At 44.7% G+C, this 25,647-nt stretch overlaps 1 protein-coding gene across 36 annotated transcripts in view; it reads right to left on the bottom strand.

Annotated features, from left to right (window-relative positions):
- ank3a (ankyrin 3a) overlaps positions 1-25,647 on the bottom strand; it is a 113,037-nt gene that overhangs the window by 6,946 nt on the left and 80,444 nt on the right. For 15 of the 36 annotated variants that reach the window (XM_035605351.2, XM_035605357.2, XM_035605360.2 and 12 more), the window contains 19 exons: positions 24,797-24,920; positions 21,805-21,907; positions 21,053-21,103; positions 19,965-20,074; positions 19,278-19,310; positions 18,103-18,327; positions 17,844-17,998; positions 17,323-17,534; positions 16,960-17,167; positions 16,551-16,647; positions 15,213-15,441; positions 14,910-15,035; positions 14,504-14,626; positions 13,965-13,991; positions 12,510-12,591; positions 4,172-11,425; positions 3,199-3,273; positions 2,674-2,805; positions 2,170-2,313 (listed from right to left, as the gene is read on the bottom strand). In XM_035605351.2, the coding sequence (XP_035461244.2) occupies positions 2,170-2,313; positions 2,674-2,805; positions 3,199-3,273; positions 4,172-11,425; positions 12,510-12,591; positions 13,965-13,991; positions 14,504-14,626; positions 14,910-15,035; positions 15,213-15,441; positions 16,551-16,647; positions 16,960-17,167; positions 17,323-17,534; positions 17,844-17,998; positions 18,103-18,327; positions 19,278-19,310; positions 19,965-20,074; positions 21,053-21,103; positions 21,805-21,907; positions 24,797-24,920 (9,510 nt within the window). Of the gene's footprint in view, positions 1-2,169; positions 2,314-2,673; positions 2,806-3,198; positions 3,274-4,171; positions 11,426-12,509; positions 12,592-13,964; positions 13,992-14,503; positions 14,627-14,909; positions 15,036-15,212; positions 15,442-16,550; positions 16,648-16,959; positions 17,168-17,322; positions 17,535-17,843; positions 17,999-18,102; positions 18,328-19,277; positions 19,311-19,964; positions 20,075-21,052; positions 21,104-21,804; positions 21,908-23,885; positions 23,898-24,796; positions 24,921-25,474 lie in introns of all 36 variants that reach the window. The other 21 variants (XM_035605347.2, XM_035605349.2, XM_035605382.2 and 18 more) reach the window with 18 other exon arrangements.

Raw genomic sequence — 25,647 nt, 5'->3', positions numbered from 1 at the left:
GAGGTTGAAGTGAAAAGCATGTATCCAGAAAACCTGAGATTGTGATGCGTCAGCAGCTACTGTAGCAGTAAAATCAACTTCAAACGTGAAGTAAAATGTGTATGTTAGAAAATGCCAGATTGACAAAAAAAATCTAAAATATTAAAGATATATAGAAATATACATTCAAATTGACAGTAATCACAAAAGCAATTTCTTAGTGAGTGTTCATTCAACAGTTGTGGTGAGGAGGGACGTTCAAAGTGGGGCACATTGGTGACAGAAGGCCATATTAATCATGTGGCTTTGGATGTGATGAGTGTAAGATATTAATATTTGCCCGGGTGTTCTGTTACAACTTCACACGAGATCATTGACAGATGAGAGTTGTGAGAAGGAATAAGGGAAGAGAAGGAGTAAGATAAAGGACGGAGCACGCTAAATGAATATTTCCATTGTTGAAGGATCAACTCGAGTTCGGGTGGGAGGTGGAGGGATGGAGGGAGCACAAGTGCACTGGCAAGCAGGACAGGGAGACAGGGGGCGGAGGGGAGGGGAGGAGGGACTGGGGCTAGGACAGCGGGACCCAGAGGGAGAGATGGGAGGGAGAGTGGACAAGGAAAGAGGGGAGACAGGGCGGGAGGAGGAGGCCAGCTGAGTCACTAAAGACTCTTTGCTTTGAGAGGTGGCGACAGAAGGTGAAACCCTACCTGAGGGTGCGCACGGAACGGGTGAAAGAGGTATAGAAATGGGTTCAGATATGTTAGGGATCTTAGAGGAGGGTTCGAGGGTATGGTTGGTGGGTGCGGGAACAGGTTTGGCGGAGGTAGTAGCAGGACAGGACAGGTCAGGGGTAGATCCGTATACTGTGAGAGAGGAAGCGATTGGTTCTGAAGGTTGTGATGGGTTTAGATTGGGCATAGTGAAGGTGGGGGAGGTTGGGACAGAGGTGGGAGAGCATGGGACACATGTAGCTGAAAAAGGAATGGTTGATGAAGAGATGGCAGCAGATGAGTAAGGTAAAGGTGAGGTAATGAGGGGAATTGGTGAGGTTGGGGATTGACAACGGTAAGCAGGTGGGCACTGAGGAATGAGGAATGGGGGAAGGGTGGAGAAGTTGAATTGAAGCTGCTTAAATGGCGCTGGAGGTGCCAAATCTTCGAGCGAAATGGAGGACTCATAACTTGGAGATCGGCGTGAGGAAACAGTAGAGCCGTGAAGCGTTGCAGTAGGACTGAGGGGAGTGGATGGGGGTGTTGGAGTCCGTGTGGGAAAGAAGGGGCTGGGTGTCTGCATGAAGAAGGCAGCTTCAGTGCTTCTGGGTGTTAAGGGGATGACAATGCAAACTATGGTAAAGGATTGAGGCAAGACATGAGCAGAAGAGATAAAAAAAAAGAAATAAAAAGTGAATTGGAGAAGGAGAGGAAAGGAAATCATGAAAGATTTTTTGAATGTGAAACATGCTTCCACAACAAGATAATGAATGAATAACATGACCGGGGGATATGTGGAGCAGGAGGCAGGTGAGGGATGGATAAGGAAAAGGCACAGGCAGACACATAAGCAACACATGACTCTTAACTTTTTAAGAGCTGTTATGTGCTGTTAACAGCAGTGGACACTGCTGTGGAGAGGTAGGAGGAGGAGGAGGAGGAGGAGGAGATTCTCTCATCTATCCAAGGAAGGCTCAGAGGAACTGGAGGAGAACTAGGAGAACTAAACTAAATCAGTTATGGAAAGCAGATTCAACTAGATTAAATTATTTCTACCCAAGACAGATATGAAAATATGTAAAGTGGTATGTAGTATGTGCCATGCACTCAGCACTTAACAATGGATATTGCTCATTTGTGACAACTGGACACACAATTGCAATATATTGACCCTTAAATAAAAATGGTGGTTCATTCAACTGAAGCCAATTCAAATCACCGTAATTAAGTGTTATTAAAAAACTGGATTATAATTTAAAATGGAAAGCAACACAGTTCAAACTAGTCATAATTAGTTCATTGGCATGAATGCATTTGGGGAACAGCAGGAGCCAGTTGTCCAAACAACATCCAGATCTGACTGTAAATCAGTTTCTCTAGAGATTCTCTAGAGGACTATCTGTATACGACCCATGCACTGGAACAACAAAGGTAGCAGGGAGAGGTAAGAGGTCAGCTAGACAGAGCTAAACTTTACCATCAGCCTGATCCCGGAAAACAGCGTTATCATCGGCAAAACATCTCGTGCCTGAAATGTTACCATAGTCGAATATTGGGCCCTCCAGTAAAGTCACAATATCCATCCGATTGACTTTGGTCAGCACTGTAGTTAAGGCATCCGCTGTGGAAGAAGAGAAGACAACAAAAACATTCATAGTGTCACCTGAAAAATTAATTGAGAAAGGCTAATACGTGATTTTTCTATAGCAACATCATCAAGAAAAGTTGGATGTCTGAACAGGTAAGAGATGAGAGTCATTAAAAGATAGACAGAAAGGGAAGGATGAGAATACACAGACGGAGAAGGTAGTCTGGCAAACATTGACTACACATATGCTTCGTGAGCTAACAACAGGAGTTCACTGTCTCAAGTTTTCTGCCTTATATGAAAAAGCTTGAACTGAAAAGAAAGTGAAAGACACACATGCAGAGAAATGGAGACAAAAACAAACATTTCAGATTATTATAAAAATGGTCTTACTTGTGGCGTTTTTCTCTTCCCGACTGACCCATTTCTTAAGTAGCATGAAGCTCTGTGCTGTCAGAGAGTTGGGGTTATCTAGTCTGATGTGGTTGATCTCATCCACTGTGAAGTTCATCTCCCGAGCCAACTCTGTGATGGGACAAAAATAGCAACTCAGGCATACATATTCAGAGTATAATGTGCACTATCCAAGTGTCTGTCATTTTATTCATTGTGCAAACACTGGAAGTGCAGGGGTAAAATTACAAAATGAATATGTATTTCAAAATAATCAAAATCCTGCACAAAAGCAGCTTATAAAACCAGTTGCCTTGTCACTATATTCAAAGTTCAATTTATTAAGTTATTTATTTTTCTTCCCGATTAAAGATGTTCCTTTTCGGGGCTGCAGTTAACATTAAAATCCTTTGAGAGATATTCTGTTAGCCTGAAGATGGCAGTAAATAACATGGTTTGAGACCGAGAAAGAAAGCAAATTATGTACAAAGGGACGGAGCAAAAGAACAATGTAGAATGGCTCACCTGTCCAACTGAGTCCCAGGTGATCTGCAACAATAGCCATGCGCAAGTCTGTTCGCTCACAAGGACTCTGGGGACCTGGGGAGATAGAGGACAATGACACATTAATACCATTTACATTCCTTTACCCAAATCCAGTAATGTCAAACAAAAATAAACAAGTACATAAATTTCCTTTTCTGGACATTTTTTATATTTTTTTATCAGAATTAACAACATTAATCAAGACTGTGTTAAAAAATGTTTATATAACATTGGTTAGCATATTACTGTAATAAAGCTATAATTGATTGAATTATTTTCCTAGGATGGCAAGAAAAGGATATTTCACACTTGAGACATTATGGGCAACTTAAATACGTTCATAGAGTAGGTGGTGTTCTGTGATTTGTGTTTGTGGTATGTATCCTGTAGGCAGGCAGTAACAACAAAGCATAACATAACTCTCAACAACAGACTCATAGTTCTACAAATCTAGGGTGGAATTTCGATCTTAGGATCTAAAATGTTGACATGCGAAGACGCTTTTGTGTGTCCTTTACTAACACTACTTAGTTTAAATGACAATAGAAAGCATGAAAAATTCTGAAAGAACAAACTACTGCAATAACTTTGGTAGCCACCCTGCACAGACAGACAGAGAGACAGACGAGGGAGTTGTCAAACAAGGGACTGGTTGTGCCAGTGGACCAGTCACTACTACTGGCATGCTCACTCTACTACAGTATATGGGGGTTAAAAGGGTTGGAAGTGGGGAACAGAAGAAAGATAATCTTGCAACAAGGACAATACAGTACATAATACATTAATGACAAAAAAAGAAATAAATGACAGCTACTGATCTAAAGAGAATGTGTAAACACGCCACAGGCATTCCAGTCAAACCATTTAACGATCACAACGATGTCATGCAACTAAAAGTGAAATATATAAATATATAGATGTATTTTAAACATAGTGTGAAAGTTTTACAAACTAGGCTTGATCTCTGCGATGGGAGGCGTTCGAGACCCTGTGAGTCCCTGACTGCCCTCCTTCCCACCAGTCCGCCTACTCCTCCTGCTCCTCTCACTGCCGGAGGCCCTGTCCGTCGTCGCCACCTTTGCCCTTACGGACGCGGCCCCGGCCTCAGCCCTCGAACCTCTACCAGACCTGGATGAGCGGGAGGGCTGGGAGGGCTGGGAGGGCTGGGAAGGCTGGGAGGCGTCCGACAGAGAGGTGCTCCGGGAGGTGCTGTCTTCCTCCGACTGCTCTGTCTGCGTCTTTTTCTCCTCGTCTGACAGGCGGTCCACCAACTTTAGCGTCTCCCCGCTAATGTCTTTAAAATATTCAATGGTGCGCTTACAAATTTCATCCGGATTTTCCTGTCTACATAATCCCTCACTTGTGACGTTGCTGACCTGAATCCTGTCCTTCAGTGGTAGCCTTGAGGGCAAACGTATAGCTGCTCTTTCTGAGTCCAGTGCCCTCGTTGGCTGTGAGGTAACCCGAACTGAAACAAGTGCACTAGCTGCAGCAGCAGGGCTGCTCTTTTTAACATCCTTGATTGGTATTCTAGACCTGGGCTCTACTTTGGCTATGGCTGGCTCTCCTCTTTTCCTGACTTCAACTGTCAATGCTTGTTTGGGCTTCTGTTTGCCTATGGCTGTTCCCTGCGTGTGAAATGACCACCCTGATGCTTTTACTGGAAGCCTTGACTTGGGCTGCTTCGCCTCACTTTCTTTGACTGTTTCACTTTTCTGGTCTTGCACTTGATTGCTGTTGTGTACATCCACTCTCTCTTCTAAATCCCGACAGAACAGTGTTTCTATCCTGCTAGCTTTCTGAAGAGTGGGCTCAGAGGAGGACTGCAAATTAAACACCACACTACCACATTGAATATAGTTGGCCTGGACACTAGAGGACTCAAGGTTATTGTTGTTGTTGCAGTTTTCTGAAGGATAATCTCTTCTTTCTAACTTGGGGTCAGTGTGTCTGCTAGACCGACTCTCTGTAGTCTGTCCCTCTATACTGATGTATTCTGGCACTATCTGTCCCTCTGGAATCTCAGCTTTACTATCTGTGAGATTCCCTGAGTCTTTTTTCACAGTTATAGAGGCAGCTATGCCCATCTTAATAGGAGTGCGTAATTTGGGGTCAACCTTAGAGGCTGTGATTGTGCAAGAGGAGGCGGTCTCAGCTATGGCTTCACAGGTGGGGGCATCAGTACCGGTATGGCCAGTGTCACTGCCAGGCTGTGCAGGGCTGCATTTTGCTGTTGTTGCTGCTGGTGTTGTTGGTGTAGTGCTGCTGTCTGTGGTAGTATCTATAACCTTCACCTTTGGATCTACTGTGGCCCTCTCCCCTGTTTTTGACTGAGAGGAAATTACCCCCAGGATCTTGCCCCCTTTCCCCTTTTCCCCTGTTGTAGGGTCAGAGGAATGCTCACCAATCTGGAAAAACTGAAGCCTCTCTTCAACAAAGTCCCGCTTGCTCATGTCAATAGCACCACTGCGGGTCATCTCAAACATCTTTCCTTCGTGGAAAGGGAAGGGGTTAGGCTCACTAGTCGGTGTGCTCTCATCAGTCGGAGTTCGTGCGGGGGTTGTGTCGGGTGTTGTAGCCTGTGATTTGTCGTCCACTGATAAACCAAAGGGCTTGGGGTCCTCTTCTTTTGTTTTGGACTCAAAAAGTCCTTCATTATCACCCCCCTTGGTGGACCAGGGGTCAAAGTCCAGGCCTTTGGTAGCAACAGTCTTAAAGGTTGAATTCAGCTCCTCTTCAAGTTGGCAGGCAAAGTAGTTTTCTCCAAAGCCCTGCCTTTCTGGATGTCTTCCTTCAAGGGTATAATCTTTTTCTTCTTCACCGCTTTTTGCTGAAGATGTACTGGTTTTAGTCTTGCCATCATCCCCTCCTTCTTCACATTTCTCTTCCTCTATCACTTCAAGCTTGGACTGACTAAACGACCGGTCGGTTGTTTTTAGATCATTAGACAGACTTGATGTTTTAGGGTCTTCGCTTAGTCCATCATCCTCATCCTGGAGGTCATACCCATCTAAAGAGTCTATTTCAGTTGCATCTGTGTCATGAGAGAACTCAGCAGTGGTCGCTATAGAGCAGTCAGTGATTGACTGGTCATTACCATTCTGTTCAAAGTCAACATCCTCTCCCTTTATGGCACCATTGATCCCAGAATCCTTGTTATTCCCGTTTTTCTCAGCTTGTTTCTGTTTTGGGCGTTTCTCTCCCTCCTCTTTCATTTTGAAGGTGTACTTTTTGACAGGGATTGGATGGAAGACAGATTCATCATCACTAGAGTCACTGTTATCAGCTCCTGGGGGTATGGGGGATGGAGGCTGCACCCTGATGATTGGCTCCGCTAGGAGGTGCCTATCATGCTCCTCTTGGAGATTCACCTCCATCATCTCTGTCTCTGCCTCAGAAGAAGCACATGACCCCCTTTTCTCAGGGTCAGACTGCTCTGTTTCTAAAGGAGGAGGAGGTGGAAACTCTATATAAGCCACTCTTTTCTCCTTTGATTTGTGTCTCTGTATATCCTGTTTTTTACTGTGATTTTCTGGGTATGATGGCTTACATTTTTCCTTCGAGGGCTCCTTGTAGATGAAGATCTTTCCTTCGTCCTCCTCAGACTCCTCTGGGATAGGGCTTGGCATGCCAGGCATGATGCCTATCACTGAGTCTGGCATTCTTGAGGTCAGGCTAACATCCTCTGAGCTGGGGGTCTCAGGGGTGACAGGACTTCTCCCAGAGTTATCCACGAAAGTCACTTGTTCTAGAGTGTCATCTTCTGGACTTCCTTGAGGAGATGGAGACTGCTTTTGTTTGACAGTGTAAAATGCACCCCTAGTCTCATGCACTGTCCTACTCTCATGGCTTACTATCTTTTTGTATGTTCCCAGTTGCCCAGAGGCTGTTTCTTTCTCATACTGCTTTCCTACTTGGATGCTAACATACACAGGTAAGGGTTTAATATCTTTGAAACCCTCTGTGACAACTACAGGTGTTACCTGATCCAAATACTCTATTTGGTCACCATCAACACCGTTACACACTATGTTTGACTTGCTACCATCGGATGAGTCTGTGGATTTTCCAACTGATGATCTATGAGAAGACTTGTTGGATTCAGAGCAACTGTGAGACCGATTTCTAGTTAAAGTCGGTATATGAGACCCCGCTCTCTCATATGGTTCAACAGAGGCATCTAATTTTAAAGTGGTGGATTTGTGATTTTCGGAGAAATTGGATGGCTTTTTAACAGGAATTTGTGATTCCGAGTTTTTTTTTAGACTATCATTGGTGTTCGGACTTTCTCGAACAACAAATTCTGTGTAGATCATTTTGTTGGTTGTTTCTTGTCTTTGGGAATCACCAATATTTCCATCTTTTATGGAATCATGGATTAAAGAATGAGATAGTTTGGGAGATTGGGGTTTGTAGCTTCCGTACCCTTGGCTCTCCCAAGTTTTGAATAACTTTGTCTCCTCATTACCTTTGTCTCTGGACTCTTGCTTGGAGGAGAACTTATTTGATTCACTATCTAAACATCTCCTCTGGTTTCCGGGACTGTCTGGTGTTTTTGGAATATTTGAACCAGCAAACACTTGATACACAGGTAGCTTGCTCTCCTGGAGTTTCCTAATAGGGGGATTTGAATTTTGGACACCTTGAGGACTTCTATCTTGCCTTTGAGCCTCTTGCTCAAACTTGAGCCTCACTGCACTCACTTTGGAGGAAGACATCGGAAAAGGTTGAGAGCTTTCACCGATACCATCGCCTTGTTTTCTTGGATCTCGATCACTGTACTGCAGCCGTACTCTCCTCTCTGGACTGCTGGGTAAGCTGGCACATTTCCTTTCACTGGAGCTGAACCTGTCTCGAAGCCTTTCTCTGCTCCATTCTTCCCCACTACCCCCATTCCTGTAAGCTGACCTCTCTGGACTGCTGTGTGTAGAGCTTGGACCTGATCGTGATTCTCTGAAGTCTGGTCTGCGAGATTTCTTCTCTGGAGAAGAGAGCTCATCATTGAGCTGTTCTGTTCTGTCACGAAAAAACTGTGATACCTCACTGAGTTTTTCCTGTGCCTCTTTTACAGTCCTGTCCACCCTGTCCTCATACATAAGTTGTTCTCTCTCATTACTCTGTGTGTCATCTGACACACGCATCCAAACAGTTTGCTTTGGGCTACCAGGCTCGGAAGAATACTGCAAAAGTGTCAGTTTGTCAAAGTTATCATCAACACTGGCCATTCTTCCAGACTTGTCAAACACATTCCTCGGTGACCTGAAGACATACTCTGTCCTTGGCCCAACCGATCTACCCTCACTGTGAGAGCCTCTGTCTGGTGAGTGGAAATGAGACCTATCTCTCAGATATTCCTCTGTATCAGAATGAGACTGGTCAAATTTCTCAGACAGTAACATTTTTTCTGCAAAATTATAAGATTCTCCCCTAAGCTCTGATGATTCATCCTCATTGTACTCTACAGATTGCTGGCTAAGTAGCTTGAGTGTTTTGTAAGAGTCATCTGCCATGAGCTGGGCTGAACTAGGGCGACTGTCCTCCTCTTGTGACATGGGTGTGTTTACTCTAGGGGAGTCAAGGTACACTGGAAGTGATTCCTCAGGCTCCTCCTCTTCCTGTCTGTTCCCTGGGTAGTAATACATTTCCTTCTCTGCATGGTTTTTTGTCTCTCTGATGATGACCTCTGTTGGTTCTGTTTTATTGCCTTTTTCAATGTGAACTTCAATTATTCTTTCAACCTTAGGTTTGGAGTTGATGTCCTCGAGGACTCTTTGTGATGTCTCCTCACTGCCAGACTTGTGTTCAAACAGTCCAGCCAGTTCTCTGGAAGGGTCCTTGCCTGACTGAAAAGCCTTCATTATGTCATGCACAGACATAGTTTCCTCACACCTCTCAGATGGTGCTTCTTTGCCAGGTGGTTTGTGGTACACCATCCTGGTGGTGGTAGTGATGTGAGTCTCCTCCTTTACCCTCATCCCTTTTCCCATTGGATCATCATCAGGGCTGACTTTAATTGAATAGCATTTATTCTGTTCTGAAGTTGGCATAACTAGATTCCCTTTAGAATCTGAATCAATATATCTGACAGGATGCGCTTCCTCCATTTGAGGTTGTTTGTTATCATCTGGGGACTCATAGCTCCTGATGACATGGACAACCTCAGTCCTAGTCTCAGTGATCACTGGTGGAACTGGAATATCCTGAAAAAGGACCTTGGGACCCATTCCTTCTGCACTTTGAGGGGCAGAGGGTGTCCTTTCACTCCTGGTCTCAAAGCCACTGTCTGAGAGGGGGCTTTTATCCTGTTCATGTGAGATATCATCAGGAGATTCTAGTACAGTGTCTGCTCCAAAAAGTGCATCTGCAACTTTACTGATCTCTTTGTCTGAAGCTGAAGAGCGCATGTTTGTTGGAGGCATTTTGAGCTTATGCTCCTGAACTGCTATGGTGGGTTTTAGGACACGTTTTTGCTTCTCCTTGCCCTCACCTTCCCTCTTGCCTTCATCTGCTTTATGCTTTGTGTCAGTCATTTTGGAGAAAGAGCTGCTGCCAACATCATTGGCCAGGTAGTCAACCACTTTGGAGAGATTGAAATCTCTATCTGGTATTGTTTTTGATTTGGCTTGAGGAACCACAGTCTCATATCTTGGTGGATAGCTCCAGTTGCTTGGTGGTTGTTCAACTTGCACTTTAGAAAAGTGTATGTCATCCAAAGAACCCCTTGCCAGGGATACCCTGCCATCCTTCACAGCATCTTTTGTAAGGATTTCGCTCACTTTTACCAAATCTTGTTTTACTTTCTCCACAATCCTATATGGCTCCTCATCCTCCATCTTAACCTCCTTGGGAGAATCAGATTGAAATCCTTTATTGGCTGTGGAATTTGGATCTGTCTGTAAAATGGCTGACATTCGTATCAAGTCCTCTTTCATTTCAGCTACATCCTTCAAAATCTCTTGGCTGGATGACAGTGGTGATGCGGTGTTTGATTTCAGGCCAGCAGAAAAAAGAGAGGCTTTGATGGGAGAAAGAGTTCTGGCAAAGGAAGATTGCATCTGAGTATTCACCTCAGTGGGCACTGTCTTCCGTGGGGACAGTAGGGCAGCTGCTGATTTTGACACCTCAGGCAACTTTTTAAACTGGGGCTCTGGCAGTACATTAATAACAGAGTACACTGGAACAGTCATTGTACTGGACGTAACAGCGGTGGTGGCATTGGGAGGGGATCTTAGAGAGGCATAAAGGGAACTAGAAGCTGACGATCTCATGGACTGATATGAGGAGGATGCAGAAGAGGACAAAGACTTCAAGGTGCCATAGCCTGCAGAACAAGAATTCAATGTTTTTTCAACCTCATCAAAGGCTGCATTGACATTTGTTGTTGCAGCATTGGTGGTTGCTTGTATTCTCTCTTGCAGACTGTTGGGGAGAAGAGATGTTGGGGATGAAGAGCGATACTGTGTAGGAGAAACAGTTCCATTGATCAGAGATGCAGCACTTGGAGCATTGTTGGATTTAAGTGGTGAAGAAAGAGATGAGAACAGGTTTCTTGCAGGGCCAGTGACATCTGAGGCAAAGGAACGCACAGATGACAGACCAGGGACTGTTTTTATTGGTGAGGAGGAAGATGCAGTGCCACTAGAGCCTCCCATACCAGTCTTGTATTGTAGGGGTGAAGTAAACATACTCAGAGAAGATTTGGGAGAGGTTGGTGGGGTCATGCCAATGGATGATCTCTCAAGAAAATTGCTTCCTCCTACAGTTATTGGGGAGGTCCTTGCAGATAATGCTGCCAGTCCTTTCATAGATATATTGTCTGGAGCACTTTTCCCTGGTGAGGACAGGGGACTGGGTGTGACCTGGTTCGAGTATTGGGCTTGATGGACAACTGTTTTTATAGGAGAGGAGATGGTTCGGTAAGATCGAATGGGAGAGGCCATGTCACTAAGTGACTTAACAGAAGAGGCAGGTGATCCAGGGATGTTGGTCTTGATGGGGGAGGCAGAGTTGATGGACCAGACAGACTTTAATGGAGAGGCAGAGGGCGTGTTGGATGACGAACTGGAGAGGGAGCCAAACCCAGACTTGGCTTGGCCAGGGATGGCGACAGGAACAGGCGACCACGTCTGATAAGATCTCGTTGAAAAGACAGGTTTGTGAGGGTGGCTAGAAGGCTGTGTTCTCTGCGAGCTTCGATCAGTTGTTTCTTCAACCATAATTGAAACAAAAAGCAATAAGGAAGTGAACATAAAAAGTAACGTAAAATAATTTGAAATAAATCAAAAACCAGAAAGAGAAATTTGAGTCAGTCAGAAACAGAAGTATTCACAGAAGCAATACAAAAAATGTAAACAACGTAAAAGTTCAAACAGAGAAACTTCTTGTCAACTGTGAAATGTAATAAAGCCCTTGTTCAAATATCCAGGATGAAACCAATGATTGACAAAATACACCTAAAAAAGAATGGAGTGTGCATAATAACAAAAATGCTTGACGTGGTAGAAGTGACAAAATGACATAACCCAAAAAAACGAAAATTCCATTCCTTTTGATGGGCCTAATCTATGTGCCTCCTTGCCGAAGTGCCTTTTGCTGTACATGTTTTATTGACATGTGATCATTTAGTTCATTTCCAATGCCAGAGATGACCCCTACAAGGGTATATAATAAAAAATATATCTTTACTTGTTTGGTCACAACTGAAAATAAAATATGAGGTTGCACTTTACAAGAAAGTTACAATAAATCAGTCATCACTGTTCGAAAAAATTATATAGATCGAAGTGCAGTATGGAAACTGCCCAAAAAGATATATAATGATTCTTTGTTAAGGGTCAGCAAAATACTTGCTCTTACATAGTCTCCCTGTAAGGTAAATCAAGTTGATATAAAGTGCAACCTGTTATCAGGTATATATATATGATATACACAGCAGCACACAAGTATAAAGCCAATAAGAGTGAAATGGCCACTAGAAGAATGAGAACAATTCTAATAAAATATTTTTATTCAACATGAATTGAAACATTTTTTGTTCAAATGATGAATGAACAGACAGACAATGATTCCACGTTTTCACAAATGTAAAACAACAGTTGAAACAGGGAGAGTTTTCGTCAACATGGGGTGGGTAAGCAAAGCGTAACACACAGTAAACCATGCAAATGTTTGATGAATGACAAATGATCAAAGAGTATGTGGCAGATGAGGAGGGCACTAAAACTGATTAAAATTACAAAAGTATCTAAAATCTATCAAAATATTCACGAAAGTAAAAATGGGAAACTCACTCGCTGCTGGGTCGGTCAAATAGCTGTATCGCTTACGCAAAGCTAAGGAGGCAAAGGTATGACGTCGCTCTGGCTTTTCAGTCTGAAACAAACAAAAAAGAACAAAATGTGGTGAAATGTGGCTCTTATCCTTTGGAATTAGGTGTGAAAGTTAATGTTACTTGCTAAATTAGATATTGCTGTGCACGCATACTGCACGTTTTTCAGTGAATCAGTACATGCTGTTAGTCGTGGTACAAGGAGACACTGCAGGCGTAAAAGCCTCCTCCGGAGAGAAATGGATTGGTTCTCTACACGTCTTTATTCTATGCATTTGTCAGTGTCATTGCAATCTAAATATTGCAGACAGTATGGGCCTTGTCTGTAAGCCCTACTCCAATAAGTGGTAGGCATGGACAAAATTCAACATTTCCTCTTATCGTGAAGATGAGTTCCTTCGATCATCATCAAATGTGGTGATATGGTAGACCTTATTAAAATTACATTAGTAGTAGCAGTTGTGTTAATTTCAATATACAGCCCTGTATTGGACAATTCTGCATTTCATGATTTACAGAACCAGGTAGTTCCAATGAAGATAACCGTGTCCACTTAACGTTACAAGATGAAGATGAAAGGTGTGAGGGTTGGCATGATTAATAAGATGTCTTTCAGACAATCAGTGTTTGTCTTTGAAACTATGACTACCGTCTTTTGCAAACCCTAACTATGATGTTTGCCAAAATGTAGTTGCAAAGTGTGACAATGGTTGGAATACTATATTTTGGCACTAAACATTGAAAAATGCTGCCATTGAACACAACTGGATTCAACAATCTGCTGTCTGAATCATCCAATATAAACATTCTATCCAGTGAGTGGGTTGATATATTAAAGTTGAAAGCATATAATGGATACTGTCACTACTTTTAAAAGAATTTAACATTAAAACAGCCTTAGCTGCATTAGTATTCTCGGTAACACACAAGCCAAGGACAAGGGTGAAGGAAGGAAGATCCAAACAACAAAACGAAGACTGAGTGGACAAAGCATAATAGTTAGAGTTTCATCTTTATCTAGAAAGAGATACCAAAGTCCTGCGTGAAACGTTAAACTGTGAGAGTGACGATATGGCGATTTCTTGTTGAACATGTATGGAAAGGAAGATAGAGATGAAAAACAAGCCGAGGCGTGGCACAGTAACTGGCTCCGCTGGATTTGGGATGAAGACAACAATAAATAAATCCTTGCTGATCAAAACCATTTCCACTCATGCACTACATGGGGTCACTTCAGCAATGACGCAGCTGTGTAAGGAAACATGCAGTCAGAAGCATCTTTCACACGCAGGTGCTGTACAGAGACAAAATGTTAGCAACACGCAGATTCACTACAGCATCTGCAGTAAAGCTTGCAAGAAAACGGAAAGAAAACAAAGAAGAAGCAGTTCCATGTGATGATGAAGAATCTGTTTACCTCATCATCAGGATCAGACTCCATGTCCTGTGGTATTCCAAGATGCATAGCGGGAGAGGAGAGATATGACACAATGGAGAGCAGGGAATTATAGTGAGCAGGGAGGCAGAAATAAAATTCAGGGGATGAAAATGGAGCAGCAAAAACAACAGAAGGCGTCTGAAAAAATCTATGAGATTAATACAAAACAAACAGCAAAATAACAAAAGCAAAAGCAAAATGATTACAGTTTCTTGTGATCAATCAAAACCACAAACATTTGATTCTTTTTGCAAAATTCTGATGTACCCACAGTGAGCCAGGCAACAGAACAAAGCATGATGTGCATGTGTGGCTGCATGTGTACGTTGTGGGGTCTCGTGACTGGCACAGGCTTTAACACTAAGACACGAGCAGCAGGCAGTCATTTGAAGACTACATCCACTTCAGTGGCTCCCCTTGATATCAGGACAACACTGCTCTCTGTCTCCCAATTTCATTTACATGTGGATGATGTGATATGGCCTATAAGGACAAACTATTCATACAAATGATCCTACCTTCTTGTGAGTTGGCAGTAGGATATTCAAATTGCATATGGCAGTCTGTGGAAGGCCTTTGGAGGTTTTTGGCTCTCTCAGGAAGGAGAGGCGGCCACATGGCTCCTGGCCCATATCTCTGATCTGCAGAAGAAGCCAAAGGATTATATCACGAGTTGAGCGTACAAACATTTTCAAGAGCAATGGTGCAAAGTGAATAACGTTAAAAGAAGGTTGTTTTCTTTATCTTTTTGTTTCTACCTCAAGAGTAACTTCCACTTCTACATTTTAATTTCCCTGGAACAATGCATCAGACATAGCAAGAGCAAACCATTGTTGCTATATTAATAAGCAGTGAACAATGGACACAGTTAAATGCTTGCAGACAGACAGAGAGAGGGTGATAGGAGGGATACGTGTGATATACCTTCACGTTGAAAGGAAGTCTGTTTTCCTTGAAGGAGTAGAAGTTAAAAACCAACTGCTGGCCACTTTTGGTGAGAGGGGACAGGTTGCCATAGCAATCCACATGGATAGGTTTGCCCTCGAGAACCTACAGAAGTCCCCGGAAAATGTGGTATCACGGTTTAAACACATTGTGTAGATGAAGTCGAAGAAAATAACATTGTGTGGAATTTAAATAACATATAATGGATTAATTCATTTGTTCTTTGTGAGACTCTCTTATTGAAGACCAGTGTTTGAAGTGGACATGAACACACAACCCCACCTCAATGTCCTTGCTGCGGGCCACTTCCTCAAAGTTCTCCTGCTGCTCCAGGGTCTTGTCCACTTTATCGTCTGTCATGCAGAAGCAGCGCAGCCGAGCCTCAATGACGTCGTTCATCTTGGCGAACACCACAAACTTGGCCAGGTACGGCACGCAGATCAGCTCCCGGTATAACTGAGACGCTAGACCCACCGTCTCAGGAATCTGGTGACAGTCTGCGAGCCAGAACCTGAGCAGTAAAAACACAGAAAAGAAAATGAGTCAGCCAAGTCAACAATTTGCCTGATATGAGGAGGATTTGAAACTCTTTTCTGCACATTTAAACATTTTTTGTATCAAACCTTTCATAAGGCTGAAAAACTACAGTGTAGGTGAAATAATGACAAATTGAAAGATGAAATCACACGAGCTGGCTCGTCTCTCTGAAGGTCGAACAGACACATGACGGCTGTGTAGTAATGAACATAGGGTGCTCCGTTAATGACAGGCTGCACACTTGCCACATGATCTGAATCTAGTTATAGGACGAGGGTTTGTTCACTGGCTGAGCTCAGTTCCTAGACATGCCTTCACAGTCTGCTGCTGATGTGACATTCTACCACTTGGGTAAATGTGTTTGAAAGTGTAACCCCGTTAGTTTACGGGAACACGGAGAAAGAGAGCGTCAGGAGGAGAAAGAAAAATCCACTGGTCTAAAGAGCACGGTGCAAGTGCATTCAGTGCAAATCCACAGGTTTGAGCTCATTGTGACGAATAGGTTGCTGCCCCAGGGGCAGTGAAATCCTGCGGCATTGACTTCACACCAGGTTCCTGTTGGTCAACCGCTTTCCACTGCCTCGGAACAGCAATGTGCCAACAATGTTCCTGACCTCGCCTCATGTTGGGACCAAGAGGGGAACTTTCTCTCAAACAACTAAACACAAACAAGAGGATCGAGAGGAGAAGAGACGGCTGCTCTGTGGATCCCAGTGGCAGCTGACAGTAATTTGAGATTTTCGCTGCTAACAGATTTACAATTCACTGCCAATTTCTCACTGCTTCACAGACCCTAAAATGTTCCATCCAAGAATGTGGAGCAAATGTTTGGCAGTGTAGCTGCATCCGACAAATGATTAGTTCGTTCTCTTTTGATGGCCTATCGACAGAAAAAGAAAAGCAGCAAATACTCACGTTTGTAAAATTAGAAATGTTTATTATTAATGCGTTTTATTATACCATGTTCCATTAATCACCTATTTTGCTTCAGCAATCAAACTATGGAAGTTGGCTCAGACAGCTTTGGACACAAAGGCAGCAGGCAGCTGAGTATGTGCGGGTTAAAGTGTGTGTTTGTCTCACCTGGCCGATACATTTGTGGTGAAGGAGACGCAGTCGGTTACGAAGGACAGTGGCGTGGTCCCTGTGATGTCCTCCCACTGGGCAGGGGATGTCCCTCCTGTATGAAACAGGGGACAGAGGATGAGCTCACTGCCTTTCCGTCCTTTCATCTTCTCACTTCTTCATCTTCCATCTGCCCACCAGTGGCCTTTCACATCAAAGTGGGCCTGATGCTGCACGTCCAGTGATTCTGACTTACTAACTCTGTTTCATGTATAATAAATGGATGAACAACTACGTCTAGGAACACAGGTATCATTTATTGGCATCTAAGGATACAATGACATTATCAAAATTAAACTCAAAGCAGGTACCCAGAGGCGATTTGGGTGGAGGTATCCCCCACAGGGTGGTCTGCACGTCTACTTGCCTGTGATGCTGCACAGCAGACGTAGGCAGGGGACAGCGTCGCCTCTGTGGCCACTGGGATGGCCCTCTGCCGACCGAGGTGGGACAGGGATGGTCATTGTGATGGGCTTGTGGAACTTCCTCCTCCTGGGCTCTACGGTGACGATGGGGCTGAAGGTGGCTCTGTTGCCAAGCACCGCCCTCACCATGTCATCTGGAACAGGCTGGGCCTGCACACAAACACAGCACAGCCAGACTAGATCAAACATTCAGCCAAAGATAGGTCAGGTATTATTATTATTATCATCAGTAATGATGATAATAATCGGTCTGTGGAGATTGAACTGGTTGATTGTTGAGCAGATGGAAGGGAGTCTTGCTGTACCTGCAGGCCAACGCGGATCCTCTTGGTAAGCGCCCCCTGTGGGAACGACGCCTGCACCATGGGCACAGTGCTGCTGGACAGCATGCCTCCGTCAGGACCCATGTGGTTCGACTCTTGCTTTATCCGTGACACCACAGCAAAATACTGAGGAAAATCTCTGGTGACAATGCGGCAAATGCGCTTCTTCTCCAACTCAGCGGGGCTGTCCAGCTCTGTGAAAGGAGAAAAACGTTATAAATGTGATATTCAGCGACATTGAATGGGGGTTGTCTTTGTCTTAAGCATTTTGAGCGTTTGGGTACAGGTGAGGAATTTTGGTCAATGTCACGACAAAAAGGAAAGTAAATAGGCTACTCAGCTTGTATAAAAGAAGCAAAAAAGGTTTGGAGTGAATATCAGATTTTCTAGGTCACCAGCTGACATAGCCCTGGGTTATTGAGTATAGGTTATTCTAAGTGGTTCAGTTCACCTTCACTCATTCACACTGTGGAGTAACAAACTGTCTCGTTGGTTTCCTTTACCTTCATCCATCCCAGTCAGCAGGTCAGCGAGGTCTTCTAGTCTGGCGTCAGACTGGTGCTCCTTCCACGTATCACCGTTGTCACTCCTCAACACAATCAGCTCCCTCTCTTTCCCCCGCATGGAACCGAAATGAGGGATTTCCACGATCACCGGACTGAAAGAGGAAAGACAAGTTTCCCTGGTTATGCCATTTTCTGAGCCATGATATTTGAAGTTGACATTAGAAAATATCCCCTTTTTATTTGCTCATCAACACACCCGAGGAACTGAGCCCCGGCTGGTCCAACCTCCACCAGCCGGCTGACCAGCCCCTCTCCCTCCACCATGGGAGGGGGGTAGGCCAGCTTGTGCCTTTTGGCCAGGCGACAGGTGATGCGTGTGGGCGCCGTGCACTTCCTGGGAGGGATGATGATGCGCATGCCATTGTGGCGGCTGCCTCTCATGGAGCCACCTCGGGCGTCCACCATGAAGCTGACCAAGAACCTGTGAGAGGAACATGAGCAATGTTAGAGTGGGAGAAAACATCGACAGAGAGGGTTGACAGCAGCCATACCACGGACACAAGTGAGGAGGACGATCCCCATGCTGTGATCACCGTACACCCAAACAAAGACAGGAAAAGAGAGAAAATAAACAGAAAGAAGAAGAAAAAGATGCTTTGAGATCTGAAAGTTGGAATTCTCACCTTCATCTGCCTCAATTGAGTTTACATGAAACACTGTCTGGGACTAAACCAGGTGCTAATGGAGGTGCAGGAAGTTTAGTTTCCACTTCTGAGGCTAAAGGTGAGATTGTTGCCAAAGTTTCAGTTCTTCTAAAGCGGCATTCGGTGATCAAATATTAGTACCTGCACAGATGTTTTCACCAAGATAGGGTAAATATGATAACATGTAATGTGTCCCAGTCTACAAGTTAAGTGCATGTTTTTGGCGCCCCCTTGATATAATCACTGACACAAGTTGAGGATGGGGGTGAGGTACAAGCGTAGAAAAGGATGTTTTCTACGACTCTAATGAGCAGTCATGGTGGCTCTTCTTCCACTCCGCTTGTTGCCTTAGCTACTGTGCAGTCGCTTATGTCAAATACTGGATGTTGCAAATACTGTCTCACCATATGTAAAGTGCCATGAGACAATGTATGTTGTGATTTGGCGCTATACAAATAAAAAACATATATATATATAAAATAGAAGAATCCTTTGGAGGAGAAAGTTTGGAGGAAGATTCATTCTCAATGTGCACTGTGAGAAAGAGAGAGATGACACAACAAAAACACCCCAACACCTTGACTACACGCTTCTGTCTACGCAGTGCAAATGTAACACAAGACCACACACATTAGACAAGCACACTACAGGGGGAGGGAGACAGGGGTGGAGGAGGGAGACACATCACTGCGGCATCATGGGTGAGAGCAGCGAACTCAGTCATCACCTGGAGTCATACTGAGGGAGCGGGGAGGAGAGGCTGCAAAGTAAACACATGGAGACAATGTAGGAGGCAAACACCCCCGAGCCTAGTTTTAGTATCAAAGTCTCACAACCACTGTTGGGATCTGTAATAAATGACAGTCACAGGAAGATCCCAACTCGAGGGAAGACACTGAGGACATACATGAAAATGAACTTAATAATAGATACAGACGAAAACACTAAACGTAATAATGAGTCAAAAAACGGACGTGACAGATCCCAGTGCTTCATTACGTCGTGCACCGTTTACACAGAGCAGACTTCACATTTTATCACACGGCGTATATTCAAAGTATATGACATGACAAGAGAGCAGAATCTTATCGGTTTATACGAATAAAACAAATGAGCCCGTGAGCTCACGCAGAGCCTGAGCTGTGTTTCTGAGCACGTCAGTGAACATGAGACTGCTGCACCACGTCTCTTGACTAACTGTTTGACATGGGTTTGTGCTGTGATGAAATGTGCACAGTCGCAGCACTGCAGAAACCCCACAGCGCTGCACCGTGTCTGCATCGGTGCTGCAGACTTTGCTGAATATTGACTCTTGGGTGGGGGTGGGGGTCTACTTTCAGAATATGAATTTGTCTATGTAATATGCTGTATGTCTGTGCATGCTGGTCCGATGCGAAAGTCCGGCTGTTCTTACCCAGAGTGAATGGGGCTGGACACGGTGTTGTGGCTGTGGTCCATGGTGTCCGGAGTCCAGCTGTAGCGACGCATACACTCTGAACTGTAGTCTCTGGTCACAGCCAGGTGCTGGGAGGGGACAGGCGACAGAGGAGGAGAAGATTTAAGAGTGGGGCACAGACAGAACATGACTGAGGTGAAGGAGATGTGAAAAGAAAAAGGAGGATAAAAAGAGATGAGGTGGAGGAGATGAAGAAGTATCGAGCGAAACACAACAATAGACAAAAAACAGAGAACAGAGAGTGGAAGTGAAGAACGTAACAGGTCCTCGAGTCATGCACACGAGCTGACCACATTCACAGCTTCTGGACTCATCTTTCAGCATTTGGCCCCATTACGTACAGTCGCAACACAATCAGGAGAAACACACCAAATATACAACTGAAATGTTTAAAGATGACTAGAGATGTAAATCAGATGTCATAAAGCTCCGGCTGTGGTCTCCATTTCAACTGGTCTGTTATTTGGTCGACGAGCGCAGATGCTACATGTTTATCAGTTGCCTTCGTGGACGGATACCTTCTTTCAGTCTAGCACTAATCTAAATATCAAATAATTCATCGTGCCTCAAACGCCGGTGCAAACTTTGAAAAAAAAACATTTTTCATCTCATCTAAAAAGCGAGTGCCCTGCGTTAGGATGCTCTGTCGAGTTCCTGCTTATCGCTTGAGGCTTTGAGTGCGAACATATTTCAATATGTTGGTCATTTTCAGTTTTAAAATACTAATACAAATACTAGTTTATTTCTTATTTGTTGAGATTATTAAGTCTACCTGGTAGAGTGTGTGGCTCAGTGGCTGATTGAATTGATGAGCAGATTCTTCTCTCCCAAAGAGAAGAAGTATGATTTCAGTCGACCGAAATGTTTTCTTTGGTTGACTACAGCCCGAAATAAATCATCATGTACGTGAACATGGAATCATGGGAACTTATGGACATGGGAAAGAGCATTCACCAACGAATGAGATGAGAGTGGCTGAGACCCGAAGCAAACACAGATACAAAGAGAAAAAAGAGCAGAACCACTGTGAACAACAAAGTGTATACCTTATTGAGCGGGTCAACCAAGTAGGATATGTCTTTACAGACACTCTGAAGCTTAGGGAGGAAGAGAGACAGTTCAGAAGTCACACCTTGCATGAGGGTATCTCTGTGTCGACCATCCCACTACACTTGAGTTTGTAGCAGAAGTGAAAATCATCTACCAGATGTAGCAGATTAAAGTATGATTGAACTGAAGCATTTCACCAGGAGAGGGCAATGATTTGACTTCATGCATAGTTTCAGGTAGATTTAATAGAAAGTTCTTTGACATACGACAAAGTAAATATATTAAAAAGTCCAAAACATTTTCGTCGTGGGTGATGTCCAAGGAGTTGAAGGTCATATTACTAACTAACGCTACTAATAAAGTAAAAGGTTACAGTTTCTGTTTTTGATCCAGGTCACCAAAACTCACAGCCCTTTAGAATTGGATGAACTCTTCGTTAAGGTGTGACACACTCCCCCTCTGAACTTTGGCAGAATGACCTTCTCCCTGCCTGCTGAGATTCTGCCCAGCCTATGTTCTTTTAACCAGACCATTGATGGAAAGGCAGAGCATCGAAGTATCGGAGAAAATAAGCGATCGATGAAGATTGATGAACAAGAGACATTAAAGCTTGACAGACCACTGCCACAGACAGCCAAAGATACAAAGGACAGAGAGGGACGAACTGAACCTGAGGTTTAATCAAAAAGAAGTTGGATGTAGAGGCTGAACAGGGGTCAGAAACAGAAACAAGAGAAATGGATCTTACCGTGTCCTTTGTGGGCGCCAGGATCTCTTCAATCATCATGCTGTCCCGTGCAAACGAGCTGCGGTTGAGTGTGTTGGACCTATCCGAGCTGAAGGAGTGGAGGCTACATGTTACCACGCCACCCAATGCCGCGGGCAACGACAAATGAAGGGCGGGGGAACACAACATAGAACACAGAGCAGGGAATCCATTACTACATGCAACTTCCAGGGAATCAAGGTTATGAACTTACTGGACAGAGGGAGTCCGAAAGTGTCAAGGGGAAAAGAGAGGGAGGCGGCAGAGCCCGCAGTCGAAGAGCGATAAGATACTGCAGCAGGTTATTCAGAGATGGAAATGAGAGCCAGGTTGGTTTGTTTGCATTAAGAGAGAGACGGAAAGAGGAAGCACAGAAGAGGGTAGATTGAAAACAGACGGATGCTTGTGTGGTTAAAGGTGCATCGTGTGTCTAAACGATGAAGGCTGACAGATTAGAGGACTGTATGTATGTCTGGGTATCACAAAAGGTCTCGAGAGGCAAATCTCGAGGAGAAGAGAGATTTCAAGCTCGAGCTAGAACACTGACATTGTTTCATTCTAAGATTAGCAGCTGACCTGGACCTGTTTCAGTGTCTCTCCTGCCTGTCCTGCTGCGGTCTGCTTTATGGCCGTGCCTGGTGATGTGGGTCTATTTTTTGCAGCCTCTCAATGCAGCGTCGAAACATCCCTGTCAAGGTTTCTGTCTGCTGCTGCTCGTGCTGCACGCAAGTGATCGGCGCAGAAGAGCGCAGTCGCTTACAATATGTGCACTTTTTTTGTATAAACAACAACTCTGTGCCTCATTTAGTGAGAGTGTGTACTGTAGATGTGTGTCAATGTGTCGTGTGTGTGTGTGTGTGTGTGTGTGTGTGTTTGTGTGTGTGTGTGTGTGTTTGTGTGTGTGTGTGTGTGTGGGGGGGTCGAGAGTGTGTAATGTAGATGTGTATCTATGTGCCGTGTGTGTGTGTGTGTGGGGGGGGGGGGGGGGGGTGCAGAGCTCAGCGTGTTTGAGGGGGGACACTATTCAGGACAGAGAGAAGCCCTTTATTCAGCACCGCCTGCCTTCCCCACCATCCAAGTTACCAAGCAACTCTGTGCGGCCTGAATGGACCCGCGACACCCCCCCCCCCTAATTCACCCCTTACCCCCTCTGCTTTCATCAGGACTGGCTGTTCTTCGCAGCTTCTTCCCCTCTCTCATTCTATCCATCCTCCTCTCCTCCATAAACATCCTTGTATTTCCATCTCCTTTAGTTCCTTCTCTTGTCTTTCTGCCGTCCACCATCTCAGACTGAGTCTCAGACTTTTCCTCTACCTTGCTGCTTTTCTCTTATCCAACTCTTCTTCGTCGCCTTCCGTCCTGCCTTGCTGTAAACTATGCACCTGTGTCGACTCACAGGGACAACTGTGTTTGTCATTGTGCGTCAGTGTGTGTGTGCGTTAATGCATCTGTGTGTGTGGCCGAGTGTCTCTCTGATGTACGAGGAGGATTTATAAACGCAGGACCAAAATTCTCAAGGTTTCCATCTCTGAGTCCAGACTCACAGGACATCTCCATTTACTATGCATGTTGGGGGGGTTATCAATAAACTGATATTTTGAATCCCTGGAAGTTACACTTCACGGCACAGCAAATATATAAATAACGTACCATGTGAGAACAAACCACATCATACAGTTAGTTGATTAGAACACAACTCAAAGTCTGCACAAACACAAGTGCTGCCTGTCTCTTTAACACTCCTGCAGCAGAATATAAATACATCTTTGAATTTGCAGTTATGATGACTTTTGGTAGACGGATGAGAAAACAAGGTGATGGGTGATCAGCTAAGATGGAGAGATGATCTCAAAATACAACACTGTGACAGAATGACAAATCTGCCACCACAGGCACAGCAACACTGGATGATGCCGATGTACGACGGACGACTCGTGGTTTGGGTTAGGGCGAGGGGGGGGGGGGTATGGATGTAGGGTGGGGGTTGAACAGTAGATCGAGGGAGGGACACCATTCACAGCTAATGTTACCTACGACTGCTACAACTACTCTTCTGTTCTTACCTGATTCTAGGGCTAGAATGAGACGGGGCGCAGGAAAAACAAAGAAAAGAAAAAAGTAGAAGAGTGAAAAGCAAAGCATTTTGAAGACATCGAAGCATGATGTGGTTTCTGGTCAACCAGGCTCAAGTGTTTCTAGGTTTACACGAGTGTGAGTGTGTTTGTGCGTATGAAGCCCGGTGAAAAAGCAAACCATGTGATGCTGATGTCATGAACAGAAAGCTGGGGAAAATCAAAGAACTTGCTCAGCATCATCTACTCATTTATCAATAACATATTAAATGTGTTTCCACAGCCTTACATTCACAACCCTGCAAAGAGACATGTCAACATTTGCTCTCTTGTTGTATTTGTGACAAAGCAACAATGACACAAACGTTGTCCATGTTAAACTAATGAACTATTCTCATAATTACACTTGTGAATTCTATCAAGACATTTATCTCAGAGCCTCATCAGCATCAGTCTTGTTTTCATGGAACCTCTCTGGTTAGTTCAGCGGTTCCCTTGTGTTTCCACTGCATACTGTTCACTAGTGGAACGCAGAGTTAGGTCTGCGCTGAGAGTATCAGAGGTATCAAAGTTCAAAGATACACCTGCTATGGGTCGGTCGTAATCTTTGCATGGGTATGAATGAGGCCACACAAAACGCTGAATCACTTTGTTAGGTTGAATCGTTCCATGGCAACTTTCCAGCTGCTCTCTCTGGCGATTTCCATTATTCTACCTGTGTGTTTGTGTCTGCGCTTGTCTGTATGTTGATGACTGACAATTATTATACACCTGGTGTAATGTGTACCATACCAGATCCTGAATCTGTGTACATCGGATGAACAGCCACAGCATCAACAGCACTGCAGCGGAGAATATTCATAATTTGATCTAATATCTAATAAAAAGTGACAAGCGCTCACCTGGCTGATCGGGCTCCTATGCTGAACCCCATGTACCCTTCCTGAGGGAGCGAGTCGTCCCCCAGCTCTTTGAGGTCCTGAGGCCGCAGGTATTTGTCCGTGTCGCCGGTCATCGCATCCTCACCTGGAGGAGGAACAAAACCATCAAGACCCGTCTGTTGACTGCAAAGGAGAGAGAGAGACGATGCGGCACCGGAGGAGAGACAACCGACGGGCAGTTGGACCAACACCGGCTATATACCTCACTGCAACTTCTCTGTCCATCTATTCATCTGACTGTGGCACATCATCAACATCATCATCATCATCGCTCATCAACAACATCATCATCATCATCAACACCATCATCATCAACATCATCATCATCGTCAACAACACCATCACCATCATCGTCAACAACACCAACACCATCATCGTCAACAACACCATCATCATCAACACCATCATCATCATCATCATCAACATCATCATCAACACCGAGCAGCGCGCTCGGGACTGTCTGACAGGTGACACAACAGCAGAGCAGCAGTGGAGCCACTGTGCGGCAGATCTGGAGCTCTCCTGTAAAAGCACACGCAGCTCCTGACGGAGCCTTGAACGGCTGCGGAGCCTGAACCGGAGCCGGAGCCGGAGCATCACGAGCAGAGGACAAGCGCAACGTGCACGACCGCAGCGCACCTCGATCGGCGGACCGGTGGACGATGACGCGCCGGTCGACGAAGCCGGCGGGGCGGCTACAGTGCTTCCCCTTCTCCCTCATGTCCGGCACTGTCCCGCATGCAACACTGCGCTGCTCCACCGCAGCCCCTCCCCCCTGCCTCCGACACTGCCGCACTCCAATCACACAACTC

Source organism: Scophthalmus maximus, chromosome 10, assembly GCF_022379125.1.
Source record: "Scophthalmus maximus strain ysfricsl-2021 chromosome 10, ASM2237912v1, whole genome shotgun sequence".
In the NCBI taxonomy this organism is placed as follows: Eukaryota; Metazoa; Chordata; class Actinopteri; order Pleuronectiformes; family Scophthalmidae; genus Scophthalmus; species Scophthalmus maximus.
The sequence above is the reverse complement of the archived record's forward strand: the minus strand, read 5'-3'. Positions and strand labels throughout refer to the sequence as shown.